Below are 24,857 nucleotides of genomic sequence, written 5' to 3'. Positions count from 1 at the left end.
TTTTAGGTATGTGGATGGAATTACTCAGGAAGTGAAATATACTGTCTGTGTTGAGCAGCATAAGTAGGAGAGAGGCCCACCACTGTCTAACAAGCTAATCAGATTTGGCTGGGTATGCTGTTCTTCTGTCACAGGCCAATTGTTTAAAAGACAGGTTTAACTTCTTGATTCTTCTCTCCACTTAAATATGAAATATCAAACTATTAGATAAAGTGATTCAGCTCTGAGATGACATTAAGAACTTTCAACTCTGCGTCTTGCCGCCCTCTCCAAGTTTTGCACATCTGCAATCTTCTCTGAATTTATCATGGGAGGACAGAACTGTGCTGACTTTGTGAAAACTTTAGGAAGTAAGATTAATTCTGTGTCCCCTTGAACATATGCCTAAGGTTCCAGTCATGGCCACCTGGACATCAGCTTTTGGGTGACTTAATCCAAAGACATGATTCTAATGATGTCCCCCATGATTTTTATCCTTTTGCTATTCCACCAAACACTAGTCTAAGTACTGTTGTAAGAGACTTTGACCTTAAAATAAGATTATCCAAGATTGTCTGCACAGGCCCTTAAAAGCAACAGAAGAAGACAGACGAGATGTGAGAGGGCTGGTCAGAGAGATGAGAAGTGTGAGAAAGGCTTGAGCTGCCTTTTCTGGTTTTGAAGATGAAGCGGGCCATGAGCCAGGGCAGGTGGGCAGCCTCTAGATGTTGACAGCTACTCAGTGTTGTCAGCCAGCCAAGATATGGGGATTTTAGTCCTACAACCACCTGGAACTTTGACCAGGAAGTAGATCCTTCTCTAGAACTTCTATAATGAATGCAGGGTGGCAGACACCTTGATTTCAGCCCTATTGGATTCTGATCATATTATTTAACCAAGTCCACTGGCTCCATACCCTTAAAACATTCAATATCACTGCTATGATGACCCACAAGACCTTCTTGAAAGAAAGTGAAAGCCGCTCACTCTGACTCTTTGCGACCCCATGGACTATACAGTCCATGGAATTTTCTAGGCCAGAATAATGGAGGGGGTAGCCTTTCCCTTCTCCAGGGGATCTTCCCAACCTAGGAACCGAACCCTGGACTCCTACATTGCAGGTGGATTCTTTACCAGCTGGATTATAAGGGAAGCCCAAGTATACTGGAATAAGTAGCCTACCCCTTCTCCAGGGCATCTTCCCACCCCAGGAATCGAACCAGGGTCTCCTGTATTGCAGGCAGATTCTTTACCAACTGAACTATCAGGGAAGCCCCTGATATCAAGTGACCTCTTGCCACCTCTAGACCTTCTAGAGCTAACACCAAAAAAAGATGCCCTTTTCATCACAGGGGACTGAACTGCAAAAGTAGGAAGTCAAGAGATACACGGAGTTAACAAGCAAGTTTGGCCTTAGAGTACAGAATGAAGCAGGGCAAAGGCTAACAGAGTTTTGCCAAGAGAATGCACTGGTCATAGCAAACACCTTCTTCCAACAGCACAAGAGACGACTCTACATGAGAACATTACTGGATGGTCAATACCAAAATCAGATTGATTATATTCTTTGCAGCCAAAGATGGAGAAGCTCTATACAGTCAGCAAAAACAAGACCAGCAGTTGACTGTGGCTCAGATCATGAACTCCTTATTGCCAAATTCAGACTTAAATTGAAGAAAGTAGGGAAAACCACTACACCATTCGGATATGACCTAAATCAAATCCCTTATGATTATACAGTGGAAGTGACAAATAGATTCAAGGGATTAGACCTGATAGACAGAGTGCCTGAAAAACTATGGACAGAGATTCGTGACATTGTACAGGAGGCAGTGATCAACACCACCCCCAAGAAAAAGAAATGCAAAAAGGCAAAAATGGTTGCCTGAGGAGGCCTTGCAAATAGCCGAGAAAAGAAGAGAAGCTAAAGGCAAAGAAGAAAAGGAAAGATATATCCATCTGAATGCAGAGTTCCAAAGAAAAGCAAGGAGAGATAAGAAAGCCTTCCTCAGTGATCACTGCAAAGAAATAAAGGAAAATAACAGAATGGGAAAGACTAGAGACCTCTTCAGGAAAATTAGAGATACCAAGGAAATATTTCATGCAAAGATGGGCTCAATTAAGAGCAGAAATGGTATGGACCTAACAGAAGCAGAAGATATTAAGAAGAGGTAGCAAGAATACACAGAAGAACTGTACAAAAGAGATCTTTATGACCCAGATAATCACGATGGTGTGATCACTCACCTGGAGCCAGACATGCTGGAATGTGAAGTCAAGTGGGCCTTAGAAAGCATCACTATGAACAAGCTAGTGGAGGCAGTGGAATTCCAGCTGAGCTATTTCAAATCCTGGAAGATGATGCTGTGAAAGTGCTGCACTCAATATACCAGCAAATTTGGGAAACTCGACAGTGGCCACAGGACTGGAAAAGGTCAGTTTTCATTACAATCCCAAAGAAAGGCAATGCCAAAGAATGATCAAACTACTGCACAACTGCACTCAGCTCACACACTAGCAAAGTAATGTTCAAAATTCTCCAAGTGAGGCTTCAACAGTTTGTGAACCGAGAACTTTCAAGTGTTTAAGCTGGTTTTAGAAAAAGCAGAAGAACCAGAGATCAAACTGCCAACACCCATTGGATCACAGAAAAGGCAAGAGCATTGCAGAAAAACATCTACTTCTGATTTATTGACTATGCCAAAGTCTTTGACTGTGTGGATCACAACAAACTGTGGAAAATTCTGAAAGAGATGGAAATAGCAGATTACCTTACCTGCCTCCTGAGAAATCTGTATGCAGATCAAGAAGCAACAGTTAAAACCGGACATGGAACAACAGGTTGGTTCCAAACTGGGAAAGGAGTATGTCAAGGCTGTATATTGTCACCCTGCTTATTTATTTAACTTTTATGCAGAGTACATCATGCAAAATGCCAGGCTGGATGGAGCACAAGCTGAAATCAAGATTGCTGGGAGAAATATCAATAACCTCAGATATACAGATGGCACCACCCTTATGGCAGAAAGCAAAGAGGAACTAAAGAGTCTCTTGATGAAAGTGAATGAAGAGAGTGAAAAAGTTTGCTTAAAACTCAAAATTAAAAAACAAAAAACTAAGATAATGGCATCTGGTCCCATCACTTCACGGCAAATAGATGAGGAAACAAAGGAAACAGTGACAGACTTTATTTTCTTGGGCTCCAAAATCACTGTAGATGGTGACTGTACCCATGAAATTGAAAGATGCTTGCTCCTTGGAAGAAAAGCTATGACAAACTTAGACAGCATATTAAAAAGCAGAGACATTACTTTGCTGACAAAGATCCATCTAGTCAAAGCTATGGTTTTTCCATTAGTCATGAATGGATGTGAGAGCTGGACCATTAAAAAAAGGTGAGTGCTGAAGAATTGATGCTTTTGAACTGTGATGTTGGAGAAGACTCCTCTGCAAGGAGATCCAACCAGTCCATCCTAAAGGAAATCAGTCCTGAATATTCATTGGAAGGACTGATGCTGAAGCTGAAACTCCAATACTTTGGCCACCTGATGGGAAGAACTGACTCATTGGAAAAGACCCTGATGCTGGGAAAGAATGAAGGCAGGAGGAGAAGGGGATGACACAGGTTGAGATGATTGGATGGTGTCACTGACTCAGTGGACATGAGTTTGAGCAAGCTCTGGGAGTTGGTGATGGACAGGGAAGCCTGGCGTGCTGCAGTCCATGGGGTCTCAAAGAGTTGGACATGACTGTGTAAGCGAACTGAACGAAACTGATGATTGTGTATGCAGTTAAATTTGTGGCAGTTTGTTATGGTGGCAAGAGTAAATGAATACCCTATCCACCTATCTACTCATCCATCTATTTAGCAAATATTTATTGATTTAAGAATGCCCAGGAACTGATGATAAAGCAGTGACAAAGAGATTAAAGTTCTTGTCCTCATGGAATTTATATTTTAGTGACTATATGCAGACATTTAAAAAGGCCCTAGAGTTTCTAGTTTATTGCTATTTGACTCTCTAGGCCAATTAGATTAGAATAAGTCTAGACCTGTGAAACATTCCTGACATTGGAGAATGCTCTAGATAAAGCATTGTCCCCCATGGTCTATGTCTTATGCCTTTGGATGGACTCTCAAATTTACTTGGTTAATAGTTTCAGGTCTAATAGTCTCAGATGCTCTTTGGATGAGTTTATAAACACAACACACATATCATAAAGTAAGGTAAGGTAAGGTAAAGTCGCTCAGTCGTGTCCAACTCTTTGGAACCCCATGGGCTGTAGCCTACCAGGCTCCTCTGTCCATGGGATTTTCCAGGCAATAGTACTGGAGTGGATTGCCATTTCCTTCCCCAGGGGATCTTCCCGACCCAGGGATCGAACCCGGGTCTCCCACATTGTAGACAGACGCTTAACTGTCTGAGCCACCAGGGAAGCCCCTTATCATAAAGTAGTTCTTGGCGAAGATTTAGCAGGAATTATGTATAAAGGAGCACTTAACAAAGATTCAGAAAAATTTGGTCCTAGAAATTCTAAGAGACAGCTGACTAACAATATTTAGTGACTCCAGTTGACAACACTGTCTTACATATTTGAAAGTTGCTAACACCACCATAGATCTTAAAAGTTCTCATCACAAGGAAAACAAATTTGTAATGATGTAAGGTGACAGGTGCTAACTCACCTTCATCTGGTAATTATTTCATAATATATACATATATCAACTCATAATGCTTTGCAATTAAACTTATACTATGTGTCAAGGACATCTCAATAAAGCTGGAAATCAACACAAACTAAATCACAATATGTGAAGGTTGCTCACTTAAGGAGCGTCTCCTCATAATCTCCCCAGGAATGGAAAAGTGGAACCAGGCTGAGGCGGCAGATTCTCCCATTCTTCTACAAGAAGTTAACGGTCATGGCGGTAAATCTATATCTTTCTTATATTGCTCGCTATTTCATTTGCTCAGAAAATGCATTAAGTCTAAGCAGCACTCTTCTTTCCACTGAAGAGTCTCAACAGGTCTCCCATCAAATCTAGGATTTTCCTGTCCCAAATTGGTGTCCCGACCTCAGGGTCAATTACCCAAGAGTATAGAAGAGGTTGGCTGGGGGGAGGGGGGAGAGGGGGGAGGGGGGAAGGGGGATGGGGGACGGGGGGAGGAGGGATGGGGGAGGGGGGAGGGGGGAGGGGGGAGGGGGGTGTATGGTCATAAGGAAGCTCCAGTTTGCTTTCTTCTGAGGGTGGAAACCTCCTTCACTACTCAGGTCTCCTGCAGAGGCGTGTCTTGACTCAGACACAGGGCAAGGCTGCAAAGGTGTCTGATGCATTTGGTAAATGGGAAATGGCTGCAAGACGGCACACTTTCAATCTTTCAAGGATTTCTAGGAGAGGGGGGTGGCAGAGGATGAGATGTTTAGAGAGCATCACCAACTCAATGGACATGGATTAGAGCAAACTCTGGGAGACACTGGAGGACAGAGGAGCCTGGCGTGCTGCAGTCCAAGAGACGGACACGACTTAGGGACTGAACAACAGGGGAGGATTTGCTGTGCTGGCACACGGTAAACACTCAATTTTTTATTCAATGAATCAATGAATAATGTACTGTGTGGTCCTCTTTGGCATCTTCCAAATAACAGGTGAAACACACACTGCTCTCAGTGGCTCTTGGCATTTGCCTGCTGCATCTGTCTTCCTGGAGGTATGAGACCAGCCTTAAGGGAAGAGAAAGCAGGCCCAGGGGACCCAGCAAGCAATGGCCAGCTCGGCAGGCATTTAAGAAAAGAAGCGTGTGAGCAGATTTTGACAGGCTTGTCATCCTTCCCCTTATTACATTGTTGCCTAAAACCCTAACAGAAATTTTAAAAAATTGTGGTTGTTCCTCACAAAAATATACACATTGCACTGCTTCCCTTGAATATCATCATTCTATATTCACAGTTTATAAGAAACTTTGAAAGGGCTTCCCTGACAGCTCAGTTGGTAAAAAAAAAAAAAAAATCCACCTGCAATGCAGGAGACCCTGGTTTGATTCCTGGGTTGGGAAGAGCTGCTGGAGAAGCGATAGGCTACCCACTCCAGTATTTGGGCTTTCCTGGCGGCAAAGATGGTAAAGCATCTGCCTGCAATGTGGGAGACCTGTGTTTGATCCCTGGGTTGGGAAGATTCCCTGGAGAAGAAAATGGCAACCCACTCCAGTACTCTTGCTTGGAAAATTCCATGGATGGAGGAGCCTAGTAGGATGAGATGGCAAAGAGTTGGAAACGACTGAGTGATTTCACTTGAAAGGATAACAGATTTTCTAGACAGACCTACATCTCGCCACCTGGTTAGATGGTTATTTACGTTATTTACAAGAAAGCAATACACTCACACAGAAACATAGATAATATTCAATGATTCCCATTAGAAGAACTACAAACTCCTCAAAACCTTTATGTGTATAAACACTCAACCAGACTGGAGGCAGAAGCAGAGCTGGCAATAGTAGGAGAATTACTGGGCAATAATCTTGTTAGTATGGCCCAATTATATTATTGCTCTTAGAATTTAAATATTGTATCATTAACTAGTTTTTTAGTTTGTGATAAAGGTAACTTCAAGGCTCAAGAAATAAATTTTAAGAAAAAAATATGGGATTCATCTGGAGGAAGTAGAGGCGGCGCTGTAATAGTTTTGCAAAATCTAAAAGTCACTGAAAGGAGTGTCATTTTTTTGTTCACCGCCATCTCAAAATGGATATAAATAGGCTCACAAAAAGCTGATATTAAAGTACCATGTTTTGGGGGGAAAAAGTAAATTGATCTTGGAAGGATCCAAACAGAACTGTACTCATAATAACCCTGCCATCATTACTTTTTTCTTTATTACTTGGAACATTAATCCAAGATGTATATGAGAGCCTCATACAGAAGGCAGGCAAGCAAAGAAATATCAGTAATATTTGCAGTTTTTCTAAGGAAATGTGTCTATTGTATTTTTCAATTCCTCCTACATTGATGGTTAAGCTGATGCTGACTATATACATTCCTCCTTGCTGTCAATGTGAAAAATACAGATTTTTGAGGAGGACGATAAAAATGGAAAGCTTATTTCCTACTAGGCGGAAAATTCCTCCTACAGGTTGGTGTTTGGCTCAAGTAAACCGGAGTCAGCGTGGCGTGGAGTCGAGCTGGGCATCGTGGGGCCAGCGCTTCATCAGCAGCAGGACTGAGGGCTTTCAGGGGACCCATCCCACGACTGGACTGTTCAGGCTTTTCAAGAGAGACCACGTGTGCTCAGAGGGCTGAGCTTTCTTTGAAGGCGGCTGTGGCTGTGCTCCGTGCCAACCCTACCCCTCTGGAAGGAAGGGCCCTGTGTGCTCCCAGCAGTGGGCAACATAAAGATGAGAAATGAACAGAGCCTGAGAAGCAGGACCAGGGGCGCTGGGGCCCCAGAATTTCCCGGGCCCGGGGTGAGCGAGCATCTTTTCCAAGCGGGAGGGAGCGATGCTATGGGGTCTTTTCCGCCCTGGATGACGGCTTCCAGAAGAGCAGAGGGACCAGAGCTCTAAACTGGAGGTGAATGCAGGGGATGAGAACCGCGTTGCGGGTGGGGGGACCAGCTCAGGGCGGCGTCGGTCAGTAAGAGGCTCCCTGTCCTCGCGGTCCTCGTGGTCCTCCTCCCCGACCCTGACAACCCTGTGCGGTGAGACCTGGGGAGCCAGGGTTCCGGGGCTTCGGGAGGGGGGCAACATAAGGCGGAGAAACAGAGGCGAAGCCGTTTCCCACCGCCAGCTTCCAGTCCAGAGCGAACCCAAGCAGGGAGAGAGAAGAATACTTGAAGGTAGAGGAAGTTTCCAGTGTTGATCAGTTCTGTTAAAAGAAGGGACTCGAAGCACTGGAATTGCGTATGTGACTCAAAGTGCCTGAGGAACCTCTGAGTGAATGGAATAGCGAGGGCCTTGCTGAGTTTTACGCAGTGTCAGGGCAAGGCTCCCCCACTGAAGGAGGCTTTAAAAATTTTTCTTTTTTGGTCTCCAACCTGCTTTTAAATTTGCCTTTTAATTATGTCATGAATAACGAATATTCAAGGCAACAATTACACTGGTGACATTCTTATTTTTCTCGGCAGTGCCCACATAGAGACCCCTAAAAAGCCATTTTCTGAAAGATCTTCATATAAAGGAAAATGAGAATGAGACCTTAATTATCCGTAAATCCAGAACAGGTGATATTTTAGGTGACTTAAAAAGTACAAAGTATGATCTGGCCGAATAAAGGAGCCTCCTTAAATTAAAGCTTTAGAAATCATTATATGCTTTCTCAGTCCTATTAAGTAAGACTTACTTTCTGCATAAACAGAAAAGAACACTTTTTTTTCCCCGCTTGGGTTAGTATTTGCATGCTTGCTCACTGGGGGTCCATTGTGAGCTTTTGTATACATTCAAGCATATTACACAGATATCCGGAGGCATATCTCAAAAGCCTTAGCTGACCTGGTGGACTCTCCTGCTCAGGAAGGTGCCAGTGAGCAGTGAGAGGGCTAAGGACTGGGAACCAGCTGGCATCAGATCCCTTGGTCTTTTGGTCTCTGTGGAGTACTCAGAGGGGGCCCGATGGCTAACAAAACACACACTGCAAACAGAGCTTAGCCGACAGGTTAACAAATGGCCGGTTATCCCCACTCTCTCCCTGCCTCTGGGCAAGCCAGGAAATAGAATCCACCCAGCCTGAGAGAGGTCAGGAAGACCTACAGAGGAGGACGCTGTTCTCCACGTCAGAGCGGGATCCGCGAAGGTTCCTGGGAGGCCGGCTGTTTCCTGAGAGTCTTCGGCCTGGGTTGAGGATGGTCTCTTGAGGAAAAGGACCAGGGTGTGGGCCACGTGGCGCATTCGAGTGAGCAGGTGGCAGGGCACGAATGGCCCCCCAGTTCCAATCCCCCCGTCAAGTCTTTCTTTCCGCACGACCTGCGGCCCTCTTTCATTGTTCAGCCGTGTCTGAGTCTTGGTGACCCCATGGACTGCAGCACATCAGGCTTCCCTGTGCATCACCATCTCCCAGAGTTTGCACAAACTCGTGTCCATCGAGTCCATGATGCCATCCAACCATCTCATCCTCTACTTCAGTTTAGAAGTGGTGAATGGAAATTGATTTTTTTACGACTAACTAAAAATGCAAATTGTTCTTGATCCACTAAACTTGCCTTTGATCCAGGACTATCAAGATGTGCCTGGGTGCTGAATTTGTCTACAGTTCAGAGTTCTTCTGACAGTCTGATCCCTTTCAGTGAACTTACATGGTGGGAGCAGTGGTGAGACTAGAATGATGAAGGAAATGCAAGTGAACCTGGGACGCCGGGGATGAAACTGGACACTAAGTGTGTTAAGATTCATACAGAGAAACTACCAACATAAAAGTTATTTAGGCACTGAAAGCAGGGTCTGTCTTGGAAAAAGCCTCCATCGGGGCAGGCAGTTCCTGATAGATCTCTGGTTTACCAAGGCAAAGCCCTTTGATTAAATACTTCTGCCTGCTTCTGAAGTGAACTGAGGGGTCCAAAGGCGGAATTAGAACTATCTTCTGGGGGAGGGAGAGCTGGACAGTAAAGGTTTATCTCTGATGGACTATCTCTGCAAGCAGGAACTGTTAGCATCTAGAAAACAAATTTTGTATTGCGTTTTTGACTACTGGCACATTAAAAAAATATATTGATTCTTGAATATTTATTTTTCATCTAATCACCGCACTAAAATCTTATATTAACTCTAACAGATTTAATTTCACTTTCTTTGAGGGAACACAAAACTACCTATGTATAATTCTCTCCATCTTGTGAGATAGGCGATACGACTACAGGTTACCACCCGGCAGTCAGTAAAGCAATTTCACTCACGTTTCATTATCCACCCTCATTACTCTCATGCTGCCCACACTTCCACGAAATCATCGCCCACAGTTCTCTGCAGGTCACTGAGCTGTTTGTCCTCTTCCCAACAACTCGCTTTTCACACCAAGGAGACTAAGGCCCAGAGCGGTTCTGCAACCAGTCCAGGCTCACAAGCCCTGAGCCAGGGTGCCTGCCCCAGAAACATGACGCCGCGCCTTCACTCTTAAACACCCCTCCGCCGCTTGCTTTTCCACATACTGTCCCACTTGTCCTGGTTCACAAGCGGAATCCCTATTTACTGATCCAAACCGCATTCAGGCAGAGTGGCCTGACCCTCTCACCCACCTGGGTGGGCAGGGACAGGCGCAGATGATGCAGTCTGCCGCCTAGAGTGGGTGCCTGCGGTCCTCTGCACGGAGGGTGGCGGCAGTGCCCTTGGGAGCCTGGGACATCCCGGGAAGTACCCAGTGTGAAGGCCTTTGCTGACTCTTTATTAGTTTGCAGCATTACCAAAGAGGAAAAAAAAATCAATTTCCTGCCATCTCCTCTACTCCAAATGTACCTAGATCTCTTTCCTTTCATAACTAAACACTCCCTTCCTGATGAAAGGAAAAGGAAGAGAGCTTTGCCTCATTGTTAAATGAGGGAGTTCTCATCAGGCTTTATGCAGGTAGGTCCGGTTCAGTGATGGTGATGTGATGGAATGAATGGAAGGCAAGCAAAACCTCAGGCTTTACTCATCAATGGTGGGGTTGTACCACCACACACCCTGGGAAAGAGTTACCTGGTCTAAGTTGAAGAGCTTCCTTCCCAAATTCAAGTCCTTACTGGAACCTCTGAAGTTGGCCTTATCTGGAAATCAGGTCATTGCCGATGTAATTAGTAAGGTGAAGATGAAGTCATATGGGAATAGGGCGGGCCCCTAGTCCAAGCCTGACAAGGACAGGTGTCTTTATAAGAAGTGGAGATGAGACTCAGAGACAGACACACGGGGGGAACATCATGTGGAGAGGGAGGCAGCCACTGAAGTGATACCTCTACAAGCCAAGGAACCCCAAAGGTGGCTGGACCCACCAGAATCGAGGAGAGAGGCAGAGAACAGATTCTCCCCAAAAGACTGAGAGTCCCCTGGACTGCAAGGAGATCCAACCAGTCCATCTTAAAGGAAATCAGTCCTGAATATTCACTGGAAGGACTGATGCTGAAGCTGAAACTCCAATACTGTGGCCACCTGATGTGAAGAACTGACTCATTGGAAAAGACCCTGATGCTGAAAAAGATTGAAGACAGGAGGAGAGGGGGACGCCAGAGGATGAGATGGTTGGATGGCATCACTGACTCGATGGACATGAGTTTGAGCAAGCTCCGGGAGTTGGTGATGGACAGGGAAGCCTGGCGTGCTGCAGTCCTTGGGGTCGCAAAGAGTCGGACACGACTGAGGGGTTGAACAACAACAACAACCACCACCACCACCAAAAAACTGGAGGGCGTGACTCTGCTGACACCTGGGGTGTGGACTTCTGGCCCCCAGAACTGACATAGTACTTTCTGGTTATTTAAGCCGCTCAGTTTGTGTTAATTCACTACAGTGGCCCTACACAGCCTACACAGGCTTCAGAAGCAGATTCTGATCCCCTTGGTCATCATCCTAGCAGGCCATGTGTTTCAAGATATAGAGACACTGAGAAGAATGTTTATTCTGGGCAGATGCACCCATGGCGGTCTACAGGGAAGAGCACGTAGAGGCAGTTGAAAGTATGTCCCTGCCCCCAGCATAATGGTAAGATTTCACAGGGGTAAGATGGCCATTTGATGGACTGACCACGTACAGGGGCATCAAGTGAGGGCACAGAAGCCTCTTTTCCCAGGACCTTCTGTCCCATGGGACTGCTCTCTTGGGTCATTGCAGAACCATCAGTGTTCACAGGTGCGTGTGTCCACCATCTCCATCCTATAAGGTTGTCAGGGCTCTAGAAGATCTTGTGAGGACTTCTTGGAAGAAAGGACATTGAACTTGGAGAAGTGAAGACTGAAGTGGTAGGAAAGTTTTATATAATGTTTGCTGGCCTGCCATTTGGAAAAGGGACTAGACATTATCCTGTGTGGTTCAGATGAGAGATATAAACCAGATAGTAATATCTGGCATATATTTTGCTTACTATAGGGAGTGATTTTCTCTTTGGAAATAGGACAAGCTAGCTCATGAAGTGGTGTTGGAGAAGACTCTTGAGAGTTCCTTGGACAGCAAGGAGATCAAACCAGTCCATCCTAAAGGAAATCAACACTTACTATTCACTGGAAGGACTGATGCTGACGCTGAAGCTCCAATACTTTGGCCACCTGATGCAAAGAGCTGAATCATTGGGAAAGACCCTGATGCTGGGAAAGATTGAGGGCAGGAGGAGAAAGATATGACGGAGGATGAGATGATTGGGTGGGATCATTGACTCAATGGACATGAGTTTGAGCAAACTCCGGGAGACAGTGACGGACAGGGAAGCCTGGCGTGCTGCAGTCCACGGGGTGGCAAAGAGTTGGACACGACCCAGTGACTGAACAACAACATCTCATGAAGTAGTGGGGCTGTTTAGGATAGGACTGGATAAACAAGTCATGGTCATACAGACTAGGTGAGTGAATACGTTTCACACAACCACATATTAAGCAACTGATTCTTCTCGGTGTGCCACACTCTGCACAGAAAAAAGAAAGTTCAGCCCAGTTTGGCCATGAAACTAGTAATCTGATAAAGTGTAGTTTAGTACATTTGGAGAGGGGCATTGATCAAAGGGCAGTTACGTGAATCTGGCATCTCTTAGACTCCTATGATTCTTTTCACACCAGCTAGTTATGTCTGAGTGGAAGAAGAGTTCAGGAGAGTTTAAATAGATACATGATCATCCTAAATCCACCTTTCAGGAATTGTGGCGTAGTATTCTATTAATAATAGTTTGCTCTGTAAACTTAGGACATTAAAAGGCTTTCGAGTCTCATAAACATAACGACGCTGAAGAAAACACGAAGCAAATTTCTAAATCGTGCTAAAATTTGTATAGAATTCCATGGGGCGGGGGTACTCAATTCAAAATTAGAAGCTCTGTGAAATAAACTTTATGCAAGTCAATTGTAAGACATAAGAACTACAGAATTTTTTGTAAACATTCAGCTCTCAAAAGTTCATCAGCATTTTAAAGGACCATAAAAATAGGTTCCATAGAACTCACAGAAATACATGAAGAGTATATGAAACAGGTTGACTGGGAATTCTTAGGTTCTCATTAGCAGCTGTTTAAATAGACTATTAGTGGAAAACAGTTGTTTCTATTTTTCAGAAACTAGATAAATATCAGGGTGAAAGATCTGGTACAAACTTTTTAAAATCCCCAAAATTCAATTTAATGCTTTATTTCCTGTGTTATTTAATTTGTCTGAATTTGAGTTGAAAGTTTAAATCTCTTTTCATGGACCTCTATAGGCTACAACATACATTTTAGGAAGTATTCATAGATAAATCTAAGACTGATGTTCACACACATGGGCGCATGTTATCTCATTATTTCATTTACTTCTGCATATTCTGTGACATGAAATTAATGTATCATTAGAGCTGTTGATATGTGGAATCTCCGAACTGTTTCCATTAGAAGCTATTTCAGGACTACTGGCGCAATTAGAAAAAAAAGTACCCAAGTAAGGATTGCCTCCGAAAAGCAGGGTGGTTGGAAAACCCTACTCTGCTGGCAGAGCCCCATATTTTAACTGTAAATGTTTTAATGCCATTTATTGGCTCATGTTTCTCAAATGTAATACACTGCATCGTTAATTCTGTAGCTACCTCTCTGAAAGCTGTAAATTGAGCATTCCCATCATCTTCATTTTCTGAAACCTTTAATAATGTTTGTGAAAGAACAAAGGAAAGAAGAGATTGCTGTCATAGAAACTCTTGTCTCTCTTTTGCTCCACAGCAGTCCCTGGGAAGTCAGCCTATCTTAGGTGTCCACGATTCATTACTCAGAATTAAAGAAAACAAGTTCAAGCTTAGATGCTAGTTTACATGTTCCAAAGAGGACCCTGATCCAGTCACCCCTGCTTGTCACACTTGGCTTCTCTTTCAAAAATAAGGACCTACCCCCAAACATCTGACACATATTTGAGTTAGCCAGGGAGAGATGGATTAGAGAACCAGTTATCCCTCAGTGAGTCACAGAGTCCTTAATTTATTTGGCCCCCACCTGGTGTTGGCAATCAGAGGCAGGATGAGTCCTTTGAAACAGAGGTGCTGCTGAGCTGGGTAAACCAGGAGGTCACGTCTCACTCACAGGCCCACAGAAGGACCAGGGGATGAGCTACCATCAGGGGACATAATACATTAAATCACCTACTCCTGTGCGTTATACTAATTTATATAGCATCACTACATTGGTTTACAGTATCATATACGTGTATAACATTGTATGTGTATATAATGTTGTCTGGGGCCTCCCAGGCGGCACTACTGATGAATCTGCCTGCCCACACAGGGGACAAAAGAGACGCAGGTTGGATCCCTGGGTCGGGAAGATCCCCTGGAGGAGGAAGTGGCGACCCACTCAACTATTCTTGCCTGAAAAATCCCATGGACAAAGGAGCCTGGCGGGCTACCGTCCATGAGGTCGCAGAGAGTCGGAAAGGACTGAGTGTCGGAGCACACACTCGTAATGCTGTCAGAGGATAATGACTCTCGTTTAAAAGTCAAGGCCAGGCCCCACGTGAAGGGGCAGCCACGATCTCAAGGTGTCATGCTGACCTGCGGAAAAGACGTTATCAAAGTATTGTGTGCAGATGAAGAAGTTTAAGTTCAGAGAAGTTACATGATCTGCCTAAGGTCACATCTCTTCTGCTCTCAAATGCTACTCTTTATCCCACTTTGCAGTTCACCCACTTGTCTGTTGCGTTTTTTTTAAGCGCAGTCTAATTACAAACACTTAAAAGTGTATTATTCATAAACAGAAGTTCCAGTCACTCTATGTCCTAGAGCAGGCCTGATCTTGTGGGGTTGGGCTAAGTTTCCACACCTATAGATGGAGCTGGGGACACAGGCTGTGCTAACAGCGGCTCCCACTCCTCCGGGTTCTGCCTTATCCCCACTGGTCCTCTGGGGAGACTGCTGGCCCAGTGGTGCACTGGCAAACTGCTCGGCCCCTCTGATCATGTCAGACAAGGTCCAGCTGACATGAAAACAGGACAGAAATCGCAAAAAAAAGAGCAGGCAGTCGAATTATGCTAAAGCTTGTGCTTTGGAAGAACACTAGCAGAAGGACAAGGTCACTATATTTGAAGGAATAGCCCCTCTTTCATGCTTTCTTTCAGTCATTTATATTGGGTCTCAGTCTCAAAAACATTTTGCTATAGAACTGGAAAGAAATATATCTTTGACTATGAATTGAACATGACATCGATTATGCGTAAGTAGGGAAAAAGGAAACAGAAAATGAAGTTACTCTCAGAAACGCCGAAATTAAGAATGAATTTTTTTTTCCTAATCTTAACACCGCAAATTTCTAATCTATTTTTAGGTAAATATATCTGTCACTAAAGACATCTGCTTAAATAAAAATGTAAATGTGGTTCTGTGGATATGAATAGAATATGATCGTGAAGCAACATTTATTAAAATGCTATCAAAGCTAAATTGTTTTCAGGCTGAAAATACTATTGTAATTGGGAATCCTGTGATTAGTTTCTACTGGCAGGATTGGAGCTGTGGAAACAGCCACTCTGAAGAATAGTTTTGCGTTTTAGAGCTAGAATGCTCCGGTTTGGTAATAGGACCCTCTGGAAATACAGCAAACTGCATTCTGGCATTGTACTGACAGGTTTCTAAGATAAGCAGAAAATGAAGCTGAAGCTAATATTTTTCCCCCTCAAATGTCAGAAAGATATTAACCAGAAAAATAGTTGAATGTCAAATTCCTGGTGCCTCCATTTAGAAACGTTCCAAGATAATTAGCTGTGTGTGGGACCAATTAAGGCTGTGATAGAAACGATAAAATCTCCACTTTGATAAAATCGAAATAGGGGTATATTCCTAAACCCAATCACTTCTTTTGTGAAGCATATGAACATTTATAAGTTAAAGAATTAAATAAGTATTGATAGTATCAATATAACGAGGCAGAAACGGGAGCCAATTGGTTTGAACAGTCTAGGGCTCCCAAGAGATTTCTCTATCTTCCTGCCAGCTGTACTTACTCTTTACAGGGTTCCTTGAGGACGAGGAGATTCTAATCACCTTTTGAATATCACTGTTTCTCTTCTTTTATACGAAGACACAAATGATGCTTAAGATTCCAGCTCCAGGTCCAAGGACCGGGAGGACGTTAACCCATGTGGGGGCGGCCCCTACTCCCACTCGAGCAAGGTGGAAAAGACGCTCGTGCTCCCCTTTCACGACCGCCAAGCGCAGAAGGAAACGCTTCCGCAGAAGAGTCACGGTGGAAAACTCGAGCCAGTAATGGGCCACACATCACAGGCTTCTGTGAGGGTTACCGAGGACACATTTGCCAATCACACAACTCAGAAGTGTTGACTATAACTGAGATTTCTGGGAGTGGGTGTTCCCTGATTCTTTCATCTCTGACTTTATCTCTAGCATTTCTAATTTATCTCTATCTCTTATTTGATGCTGTTAGACAGTAAAAGTACGAATTATGAATCAAGAATACTTACGCAAGTTTCACAAAGTAGAAATGCTGTAACTAAAAGTTTCAGTTTAGATCATAAATGTTGAATTACTAACACCCAACTTTTACTTTCCTGAAAGAGTAACCATCTCATCTAAATGTCTACATTAACTCTATAGTTCTTAAATATTTTGCAGTGTGTAGCAATTCATCCCATTATGAGCATTCTTAAGCTCCTATAACCCTAGCTGAAGTCATTTTTACTAAACATGCTTGATATTAAACATGTAAGTAGGTCCTGCTACTGAAAGATAGCTACAGACTCTGATGAATCCCTGATTCCCTGAATAGTCTGCCTGATATAAGGAGACTTTTAACAGTTATTTAGGAATTATATGAAAAATAATGATTCCAAACAAAGGACTTGTTTGTGACGGAAGCTGTCATATGTGCAGTTTTGGGTTTGATTTTTTTTTTCCTTTCTGTACAGTAAGCAGATTATATTGCAAAGTTTTCATGTACTGTTCCACTAAATTACTAACTTATTTACATGGCTGTCAGAAATTAACATCAAATGTTGACTTACACCGTGCATATGAGAAATATGAGACTTCAAAGTTAGCAACATGAAAGAAAACTAGATTCTCTTCGTTTCAACAGGTACAAAAGGAAAATCACATTGTCAATAAACAGATGTACATTCACTGCCTCCCAGGAGGTCAGCACAACTTGCACATACCTTCGTTTGGGTGAAGCAGATTCACTTGAGTGCACCAGTGCTTTCCACAGTGTACAGAATAATATTTTTTTTAATAAATGCATCAGCATATATTTTTTAAATCAGTACTTATCATCAGCTAAGTAACTAACAATAAGATTATCTGTTTTTCTATTTTTTTTTTAAGAAATAGGAGAACATGTATTAAAACTCTCCAAACAACCTGTACCAGATTTTAATAATATTGTTTTTAAAATTCATCCTAAATCAATGAATAAATGGCAGCCCACTCCAGTATTCTTGCCTGGAAAATCCCATGGATGGAGGAGCCTGGTGGGCTGCAGTCCACGGGGTCGCTAAGAGTCGGACACGACTGAGCGACTTCCCTTTCACTTTTCACTTTCATGCATTGGAGAAGGCAATGGCAACCCACTCCAGTGTTCTTGCCTGGAGAATCCCAGGGACAGGGGAGCCTGGTGGGCTGCCGTCTATGGGGTCGCACAGAGTTGGACACGACTGAAGCGATTTAGCAGCAGCAGCAGCAGTTAATAAAAAGTAACTTTAATTTTAAGAGAAAATACCTAAAGGCAGAATTACTGTCAAGAGAAAGGACAAACTCAAAACCTACCAATATATTCAAAGACAGTTAAAAACTTTACAATTTTATTATTGTAAGATTTCAGAACTGCTTCAGTGCTTCTGTGCTAAGTAAGCTGTGCGTGTGAAGAATAATACATGAAATTGTTAATTTGACTATTTCCCTAGGGAGTAGGAGGAGAAGGGGTAGGGGTTATGCTGTTTAGATCGCTAAGTGGATCTTGGTTTATATGCAATAATAAATTCTAAATGTGTTGCTAATTAACTCTACTTCAAAGCACTCCCCCTTTTTAGTGCTTAAAAGACATTGTGATTCCTGGGGTAACTCACCATTCTTATTCTTAAAGATGTTCAGGATGGGAAGGATTTGCCGGTAGTAGGGCACCAACGCCTCACCCACCATCTCAGCTGACACAACCAGATGCTGTAGGACTTTGAGAGTGACGCAGATGACCTGGCGGTTCCGTAGGTTCAAGGCATCTATCCAGTAGGAAAGGAACAAGCCAGGAAGAGCATTAGTTTCTACAGTGTCAGGGTGAAGTCATTCTGTAGGCCATTTAATTACACTGTACTCTGCTGGGGATCGCCAACGGGACGAACCTTGATGATTACAGCTTGGAAAGATGTTTATAGCTCTTAATGCAAGAAACAGGATCTCGTTTGTGTATTATTAATATCTCTTCTCTCAGCTTGCACTGATTCCTCATCAGTCCTAAGAAAGCAACTCATTGTCCTTCACAGAAGAGGCTGGTGGTGGCTGGGTAGCATGAAAGATAAAAGATCAGTTCACAGAGTTAAGGACCCTGTGAAGGTGGACAAGAGATTAATTTTTACGCAACAATCCCTTTCAGATAGCAGTCCATGCTATGCTTAAAACTACTGCCATGAAAAAAAAACCACTTGAGGGGGAAGAAGGGACTGGGTATGCTGTGTTTGAGTAGAAACTATAGACTGGTTACAAAAATCAAGAATACTGCTGGTAGAAGGGACAGTGACTATATTTAGACTCTCAAGAAAGTAGGGAGTGAAAGCAATTTTTTTTTAATGCTCAGAACTTTAGGAGTAATTTAGAGACCAAAGGAATACAAATGCTTTTAAAGAACAATTCTAAAGGCACAGTACAAGCTGTACTGCAGAGGCAGGACAGGAGACAGTGAGTTGTCTGGCGTCCCCCACGTTGCACAGCCTGGAAACCTGCTCCAGTGGGGAGTGCAGAGGGCCCGGGACCAGGCGCTGATAACTGGCTGTGTAAACCTGACCAACTCCCCATACTTTCTTGGTCCCAGTTTCCTTAACTATAAGAACTTATTATTTACTGTCTTAAATGGCTAAAAATCCCATGATTTAAATAGAAAAGCTATACTAAGCATTGATTAGAGAAGGTGGGCTTCCCAGCTGATGCTAGTGGTAAAGAATCTGCCTGCCAGTGTAAGTGACACAAGAGACATGGGCTTGATCCCTGACATGGGAAGATTCCCCTGGAGAGGGAAATGGAAATTCACTCCAGTATTCTTGCCTGGAGAATCCCACGGATGGAGGAGTCTGGTGGACTATAGGCCATAGGTTTCCAAAGAGTCAGTCTGAAGTGACTTAGCACGCATTATAGAAGGTCAAAGATGGTGAATGATAAAACGGTGATGCCCGAGACTACTTCAGCACAAAGTTAGAGGCTCTTATTTGTAATATTCTACTTTCTAAGGAGAAGACTGACTATGACCTTGAAAAGTATGTATCGTTTATGGAGGGATGAAAGGAACTAAGCTATCCAAAAGAATGACACCACGGTCAAGGCACCTGTGAGGCAGTCCTCACCTTGTTCCTGAACTTCAGCTCACATTCCCAGGAGCCTGTGTCTTGCTAGCCCCCTCAGATCCAGTTTGTTCCAAAGATAAGCTTCCTCCTCAGACTTTATCTTTTTCTTATTTACCCCATGTTGATACAGCCAGGTTCCTAGCTGCTCAGGGCCCAGATCTCCTTCTCATCCTTTGCATTCTTCATGTTATGGAGTCATCTTATTACTAGCATTTTCTTTTTGAGGCTGCTCTTGAATCTGTGTCCTCCTCCCACCCTCCCCTCACTCATCTGGTCCTGGGGCTCCATCCTCACCACCTCTTCTGGCTCTGGCCCTGGGACCTCCTCCACTGGAGCTCCGCCCTGCCCTGCTGACCCCCCTGCCTTCTTTCTGTCTTGCTCCCCTCCCGCAACCTGTCTTTTCACTCTGCTGCTGGATTAACCTTCTCAGAGCAGGATCGATGATCTTGCCACCTGCTCAAAGACTTCAGAGTCTCCCCCACACCACTTCCTAAAAAAAATAAAGTACTGGCATAAACTAGTTAGGCACAAAGGTGACTCTTGGGGTAAGTTGGAACCAAATTAAATTCTCTATTAAAAATCCAAGAATATAAGGTATCACTTATACTGGTTTCACAGTTATTCCGTATGAAATCACTAGGAAGTTTTTTAGAATAAACTGTGGTCAGCTTTATCCCCTCTAACAACAAAATGGGGGTTGAGGTCTGAAACCACTGCAGGGCAGCCTCACAACTCATGGCCCAGTTCAGACTACCTTCTTGTTTGGTTTGAACACATGTAAGAATTAAAGATTTTAAAATTAAATAAAAAAAATTAATTAAAAAAAATAAATAAAAAATAAAGGAAATCAAAAAAAAAAAAAAGAAAGTAAACACAAATGCAATGAATAGGGATGGCTTGACTTTTAACTCAGAGAACCAAGTTAAATATAACTATGGAATTTGGTTGCATGATGGCTCATCATTATAGCACTAAGACACACTGCAGGCCATACCATATCTTTTGAAAAACAACCAAAAATAGAATGCTATAATTTAGCCTAAAAGCTGTAGTAATGAGACAGTCAAGAGTGGAGCCTCAGAGAACCATGGGAACTTGGAGAGGGAGGTCAGGAAGAGTGTCCTGTAGTTAGTAGCGGGATCCTTTTTTTCTGGTCTTATCCAAGTGAAAAGTTGCTTTGTCTATTTAGGAAGCCAGAGGTCGTCGATCCCTACTGACTGACCCCGCTTCATTTTACAGAAGAGAACTGGGAGCCCTCAGAAACATCATTCTGAATATTATGGGCAGTGGACATTGTTTCCGAAAGCTTACTAATGAAGTTCACCATGTCTAGGGTTCAGTACGGTACAGATCTCTGTTCATATGCTAGTAATTAACATGTATTGGATACCTCTATATACCAGTAATTAAACTGAGTGTTCTTTATATATATTAGTTTACTTAATCCTCATTCATGAAATATTTATTGAGAATGCATTATGTACCAGCCATTATTTTTGGAATTGGAGATACAGAAGTGAACAAGGCAGAGTACTCAGCCCCCTTTGAGCTGGTGAAACAGGATGTAAGAAGATACTGGACAAATACTGCAAGTACACTTAGAGTTCATAAGAAGGATATGGTATTGAAGCAGCAAATCAAAATGGGCTTTCAGCTCAGTCTAGAGAGTAGGGAAGGTTCCCAGACACAGGTGAAGACCTAAGGGATGAGTGGATGTTACTTACACGAAGGAGAGGGAAAGGCAGGCTAGATTCCCTCCTTTTAGATAAAGGACTTCTTTTATAAGGTCTACTCTAGCTCATAAGGATAAAGTGCTAATTAGCAATGTGGGAACAGAGCCCAAGATAGCAAAGAAATAGTCTTCCAAATGGTTTTTATCATTGTGTATATGTTTTTCTTGGGATCATCAAGGAATGACGGGAAGAACTATGGGAGTATGTGTAGTTGGACATAAAAGGAGAGTGAGGCTGTAGTACTTTCCCCCAAGTTACAAGATTCCTAGGTCTCATCTTGTCTTACTAGTCAAGTAGAATCAGATGCCTCAACTCCCAGGTTTCTGCCTTTTCTCTCTATTCATCCTTCTATCCCACTCTCCTGCTTAAAAAGGACTCATGGACACATTCAGCTAAATGTTTTATTACATTTATTACATATAAGTTTATCCCGATATATATAATTAATTGATCACTTGGGGATAAATTAATAATCTCTCTGACCATGGATAGTAATAATAGCTATTAGGAAAAGATATTTTATCTCATTGCAACCCCAACTGAATTAACATGATTGTGATAACTGTCAATGAATTGATAATGACTGACAATAAAATGCCTGAAATGTTACTCTTAATGGCATCTAAAATGGAACAGTGAGTCATCCTAAATGACCAGGTAATGGCTCTAAAACTTCTGCAGGAGCTGTGAAATACAGCCAGGGTATGAAGCTTCCAGTGGTAAAGAATCTGCCTTCCAATGCAGGAGACGTCAGAGACATGGGTTTGATCCCTGGGTCAGGAATATCGCTTGAGGAGGGCACAGCAACCCACTCCAGTATTCTTGCCTGGAGAATCCCATGGACAGAGGAGCCTGGCGGGCTACAGTCCACGGGGTCACAAAGATTCGGAAATGACTGAGGAACTGAACACACACGCAATGAACTATAAAAGCCCCTTAACTTCACCCAGGAGATTTTCTTTTTTTTTTTTTAATATTGTCCATTCCCATGTCAGTTCCTCTATTTCTCTTCCTCATTCTCATGAAATTAAGAAATACCATTAAATTGGAAGTCTTTTTGTTCTTACTGTCCCAATAGAATTAAATAAAAAAGAGGTTTCTTTGGAAACAAAGGTCTTTTCTTTTGAAAAAGTATGTTAACAGATATAAAGAGACTATGATTCTGTAGTTTGAAAGAGAAGAAATGTGTTTATTCTTGTGTTGATGGGTCTGAAAGCAATTGTCAAGATGTAAGCAAAGACTTTGAACTCAAGATTTAAGGTTTTGAAAAGGGTCTAACATGAGAAATCTACTGACATTATAGATCAACCAGGAGAACCTTTATATTCAGAAAATTGGATTTCTATTGTACCATTTACTGCTTTCAAGTATAATCAACAAGACAGAGCTTCCAGATATACAGAAATTGTTGAAGAATAAGGGAAAAATAATTTAAAGTCAAAGTGGTAAAACGTACTCATCTTAGATGGTTATAAGTTACGTGTATGATTTCCTCAAGCATGAAACCCATTATTGCCATGACTTTTTTGCAAGGTGAGAACATTTTCTACTATTAGATATGATTCACTACTGCAGATCAGATGGAAATATTTCTATTTCTTTTAAAATTGGATACACCACACAAAGTGCAAAAGGAGACAACAAATTCTAAAAAATCTTTTTGACATATGGTATTAATGTTAATACCCTTGATATACAAATAGCTATCACAAACCAGGAAAAGATGGAACCTGTTAATTTAAAAAATGGGCAAATAATATGAATAGATAATACATAAATTAATAAACACAAGAGAACAGTGATTATTGTAAAACTTTCAACTTCATTGATAAGCAAATGAAAGGAAACACTTCTCTATAATTTTGAGTATCATATTAACAACAAGGTTTTGGAAATTTAATACTCAGTATGGAAGTAGGCCTGGGAAAAGAGGCACTCTCCTAATACCACATTGAAAACCATTACAAACAGCATGGATGGACACGTGACCCAGCAATTTCACTTCTGGGCATTTAATCAAAGGAAGGATGAAGCTGTGCAGAAAGAGCTATAGGAAAGCATGTTATCAATCCTATTAATTATTATGAGAGGCAAACTAAATGTTTTCAAAATACTGATCTAAGAAAAATCTAGTATGCCTGTAAAATGGGACATTATAAACTTATTAAAGTCATCTGTAATAGAAAATATTTGAAAAATAGGAAAATGTTTATAAGATACAGTTGAGTAAAGTCATCAGTAATAGAAAATATTTGAAAAATAAGAAAATGTTTATAAGATACAGTTGAGTAAAGAAGGTTATAAAGTATATTTTCACTGTGCTCTTATTTTGAAAATAGAATGTAAACACAGTAAAAGCTGGGGATTTATAAGCTCAGATACAGACAATAGAGACCTATCTTATCCATGGACATATGTAGACACTGGACTTTATTCCATTTAAAAATACTCTTTTTCACACTACTTTTTTTTTTTAATTAACATACTTTGCATCAGTTCAGTTCAGTTGCTCAGTCTTGTCTGACTCTTTGTGACCCCATGAATTGCAGCACGCCAGGCCTCCCTGTCCATCACCAACTCCCGGAGTTCACTCAGACTCACGTCCATCGAGTCGGTGATGCCATCCAGCCATCTCATCCTCTGTCATCCTCTTCTCCTCCAGCCCCCAATCCCTCCCAGCATCAGAGTCTTTTCCAATGAGTCAACTGTTTGCATGAGGTGGCCAAAGTACTGGAGCTTCAGCTTTAGCATCATTCCTTCCAAAGAACACCCAGGGCTGATCTCCTTTAGAATGGACTGGTTGGATCTCCTTGCAGTCCAAGGGACTCTCAAGAGTCTTCTCCAACAGCACAGTTCAAAAGCATCAATTCTTCGGTGCTCAGCTTTCTTCACAGCCTAACTCTCATATCCATACATGACCACTGGAAATACCATAGCCTTGACTAGACAGACCTTGGTTGGCACTGTAACGTCTCTGCTTTTCAATATGCTATCTAGGTTGGTCATAACTTTCCTTCCAAGGAGTAAGTGTCTTTTAATTTCATGGCTGCAGTCACCATCTGCAGTGATTTTGGAGCCCCTAAAAATAAAGTCTGACACTGTTTCCACTGTTTCCCCATCTATTTGCTATGAAGTGATGGGACCAGATGCCATGATCTTCGTTTTCTGAATGTTGAGCTTTAAGCCAACTTTTTCACTCTCCTCTTTCACTTTCATCAAGAGGCTTTTTAGTTCCTCTGCCTACTTACCTAAAATATTATTCTTCCTGATCATAATTTATGTTTTAATGTACAGAACTCTAGCCCTGTCTCCTTGTTCTTTCTCAATATTTTCTTGATTGTTCTTTTTTAAAAATTGGTTTTTTTAATGCCAAAAATATTTTGTATTGTGGCACAGCTGATTAGCAATGTTGTGATAGTTCCAGGTGAACTGAATGAAGGGACTTGGCCGTACTTGTGCATGTATCCGTTCTCCCCAGA

At 42.4% G+C, this 24,857-nt stretch overlaps 1 protein-coding gene across 2 annotated transcripts in view; it reads right to left on the bottom strand.

The window, feature by feature from the left end:
* Positions 1-24,857, bottom strand: part of PACRG (parkin coregulated) — a 535,154-nt gene that overhangs the window by 216,665 nt on the left and 293,632 nt on the right. Inside the window, exons 4-5 of one of the 2 annotated variants that reach the window (XM_068985431.1) lie at positions 18,160-18,313; positions 17,254-17,257 (exon numbers count right to left, since the gene is read on the bottom strand). In XM_068985431.1, coding sequence (XP_068841532.1) covers positions 17,254-17,257; positions 18,160-18,313 — 158 coding nt within the window. The remainder of the gene's footprint in view (positions 1-17,253; positions 17,258-18,159; positions 18,314-24,857) is intronic. The other variant, XM_068985432.1, reaches the window with a different exon arrangement.

The sequence above is a fragment of the Capricornis sumatraensis genome, chromosome 13 (genome assembly GCF_032405125.1).
Source record: "Capricornis sumatraensis isolate serow.1 chromosome 13, serow.2, whole genome shotgun sequence".
Lineage (NCBI taxonomy): Eukaryota > Metazoa > Chordata > Mammalia > Artiodactyla > Bovidae > Capricornis > Capricornis sumatraensis.
Note: the sequence above shows the minus strand (reverse complement) of the source record. Positions and strands in the feature narration are given on the sequence as shown.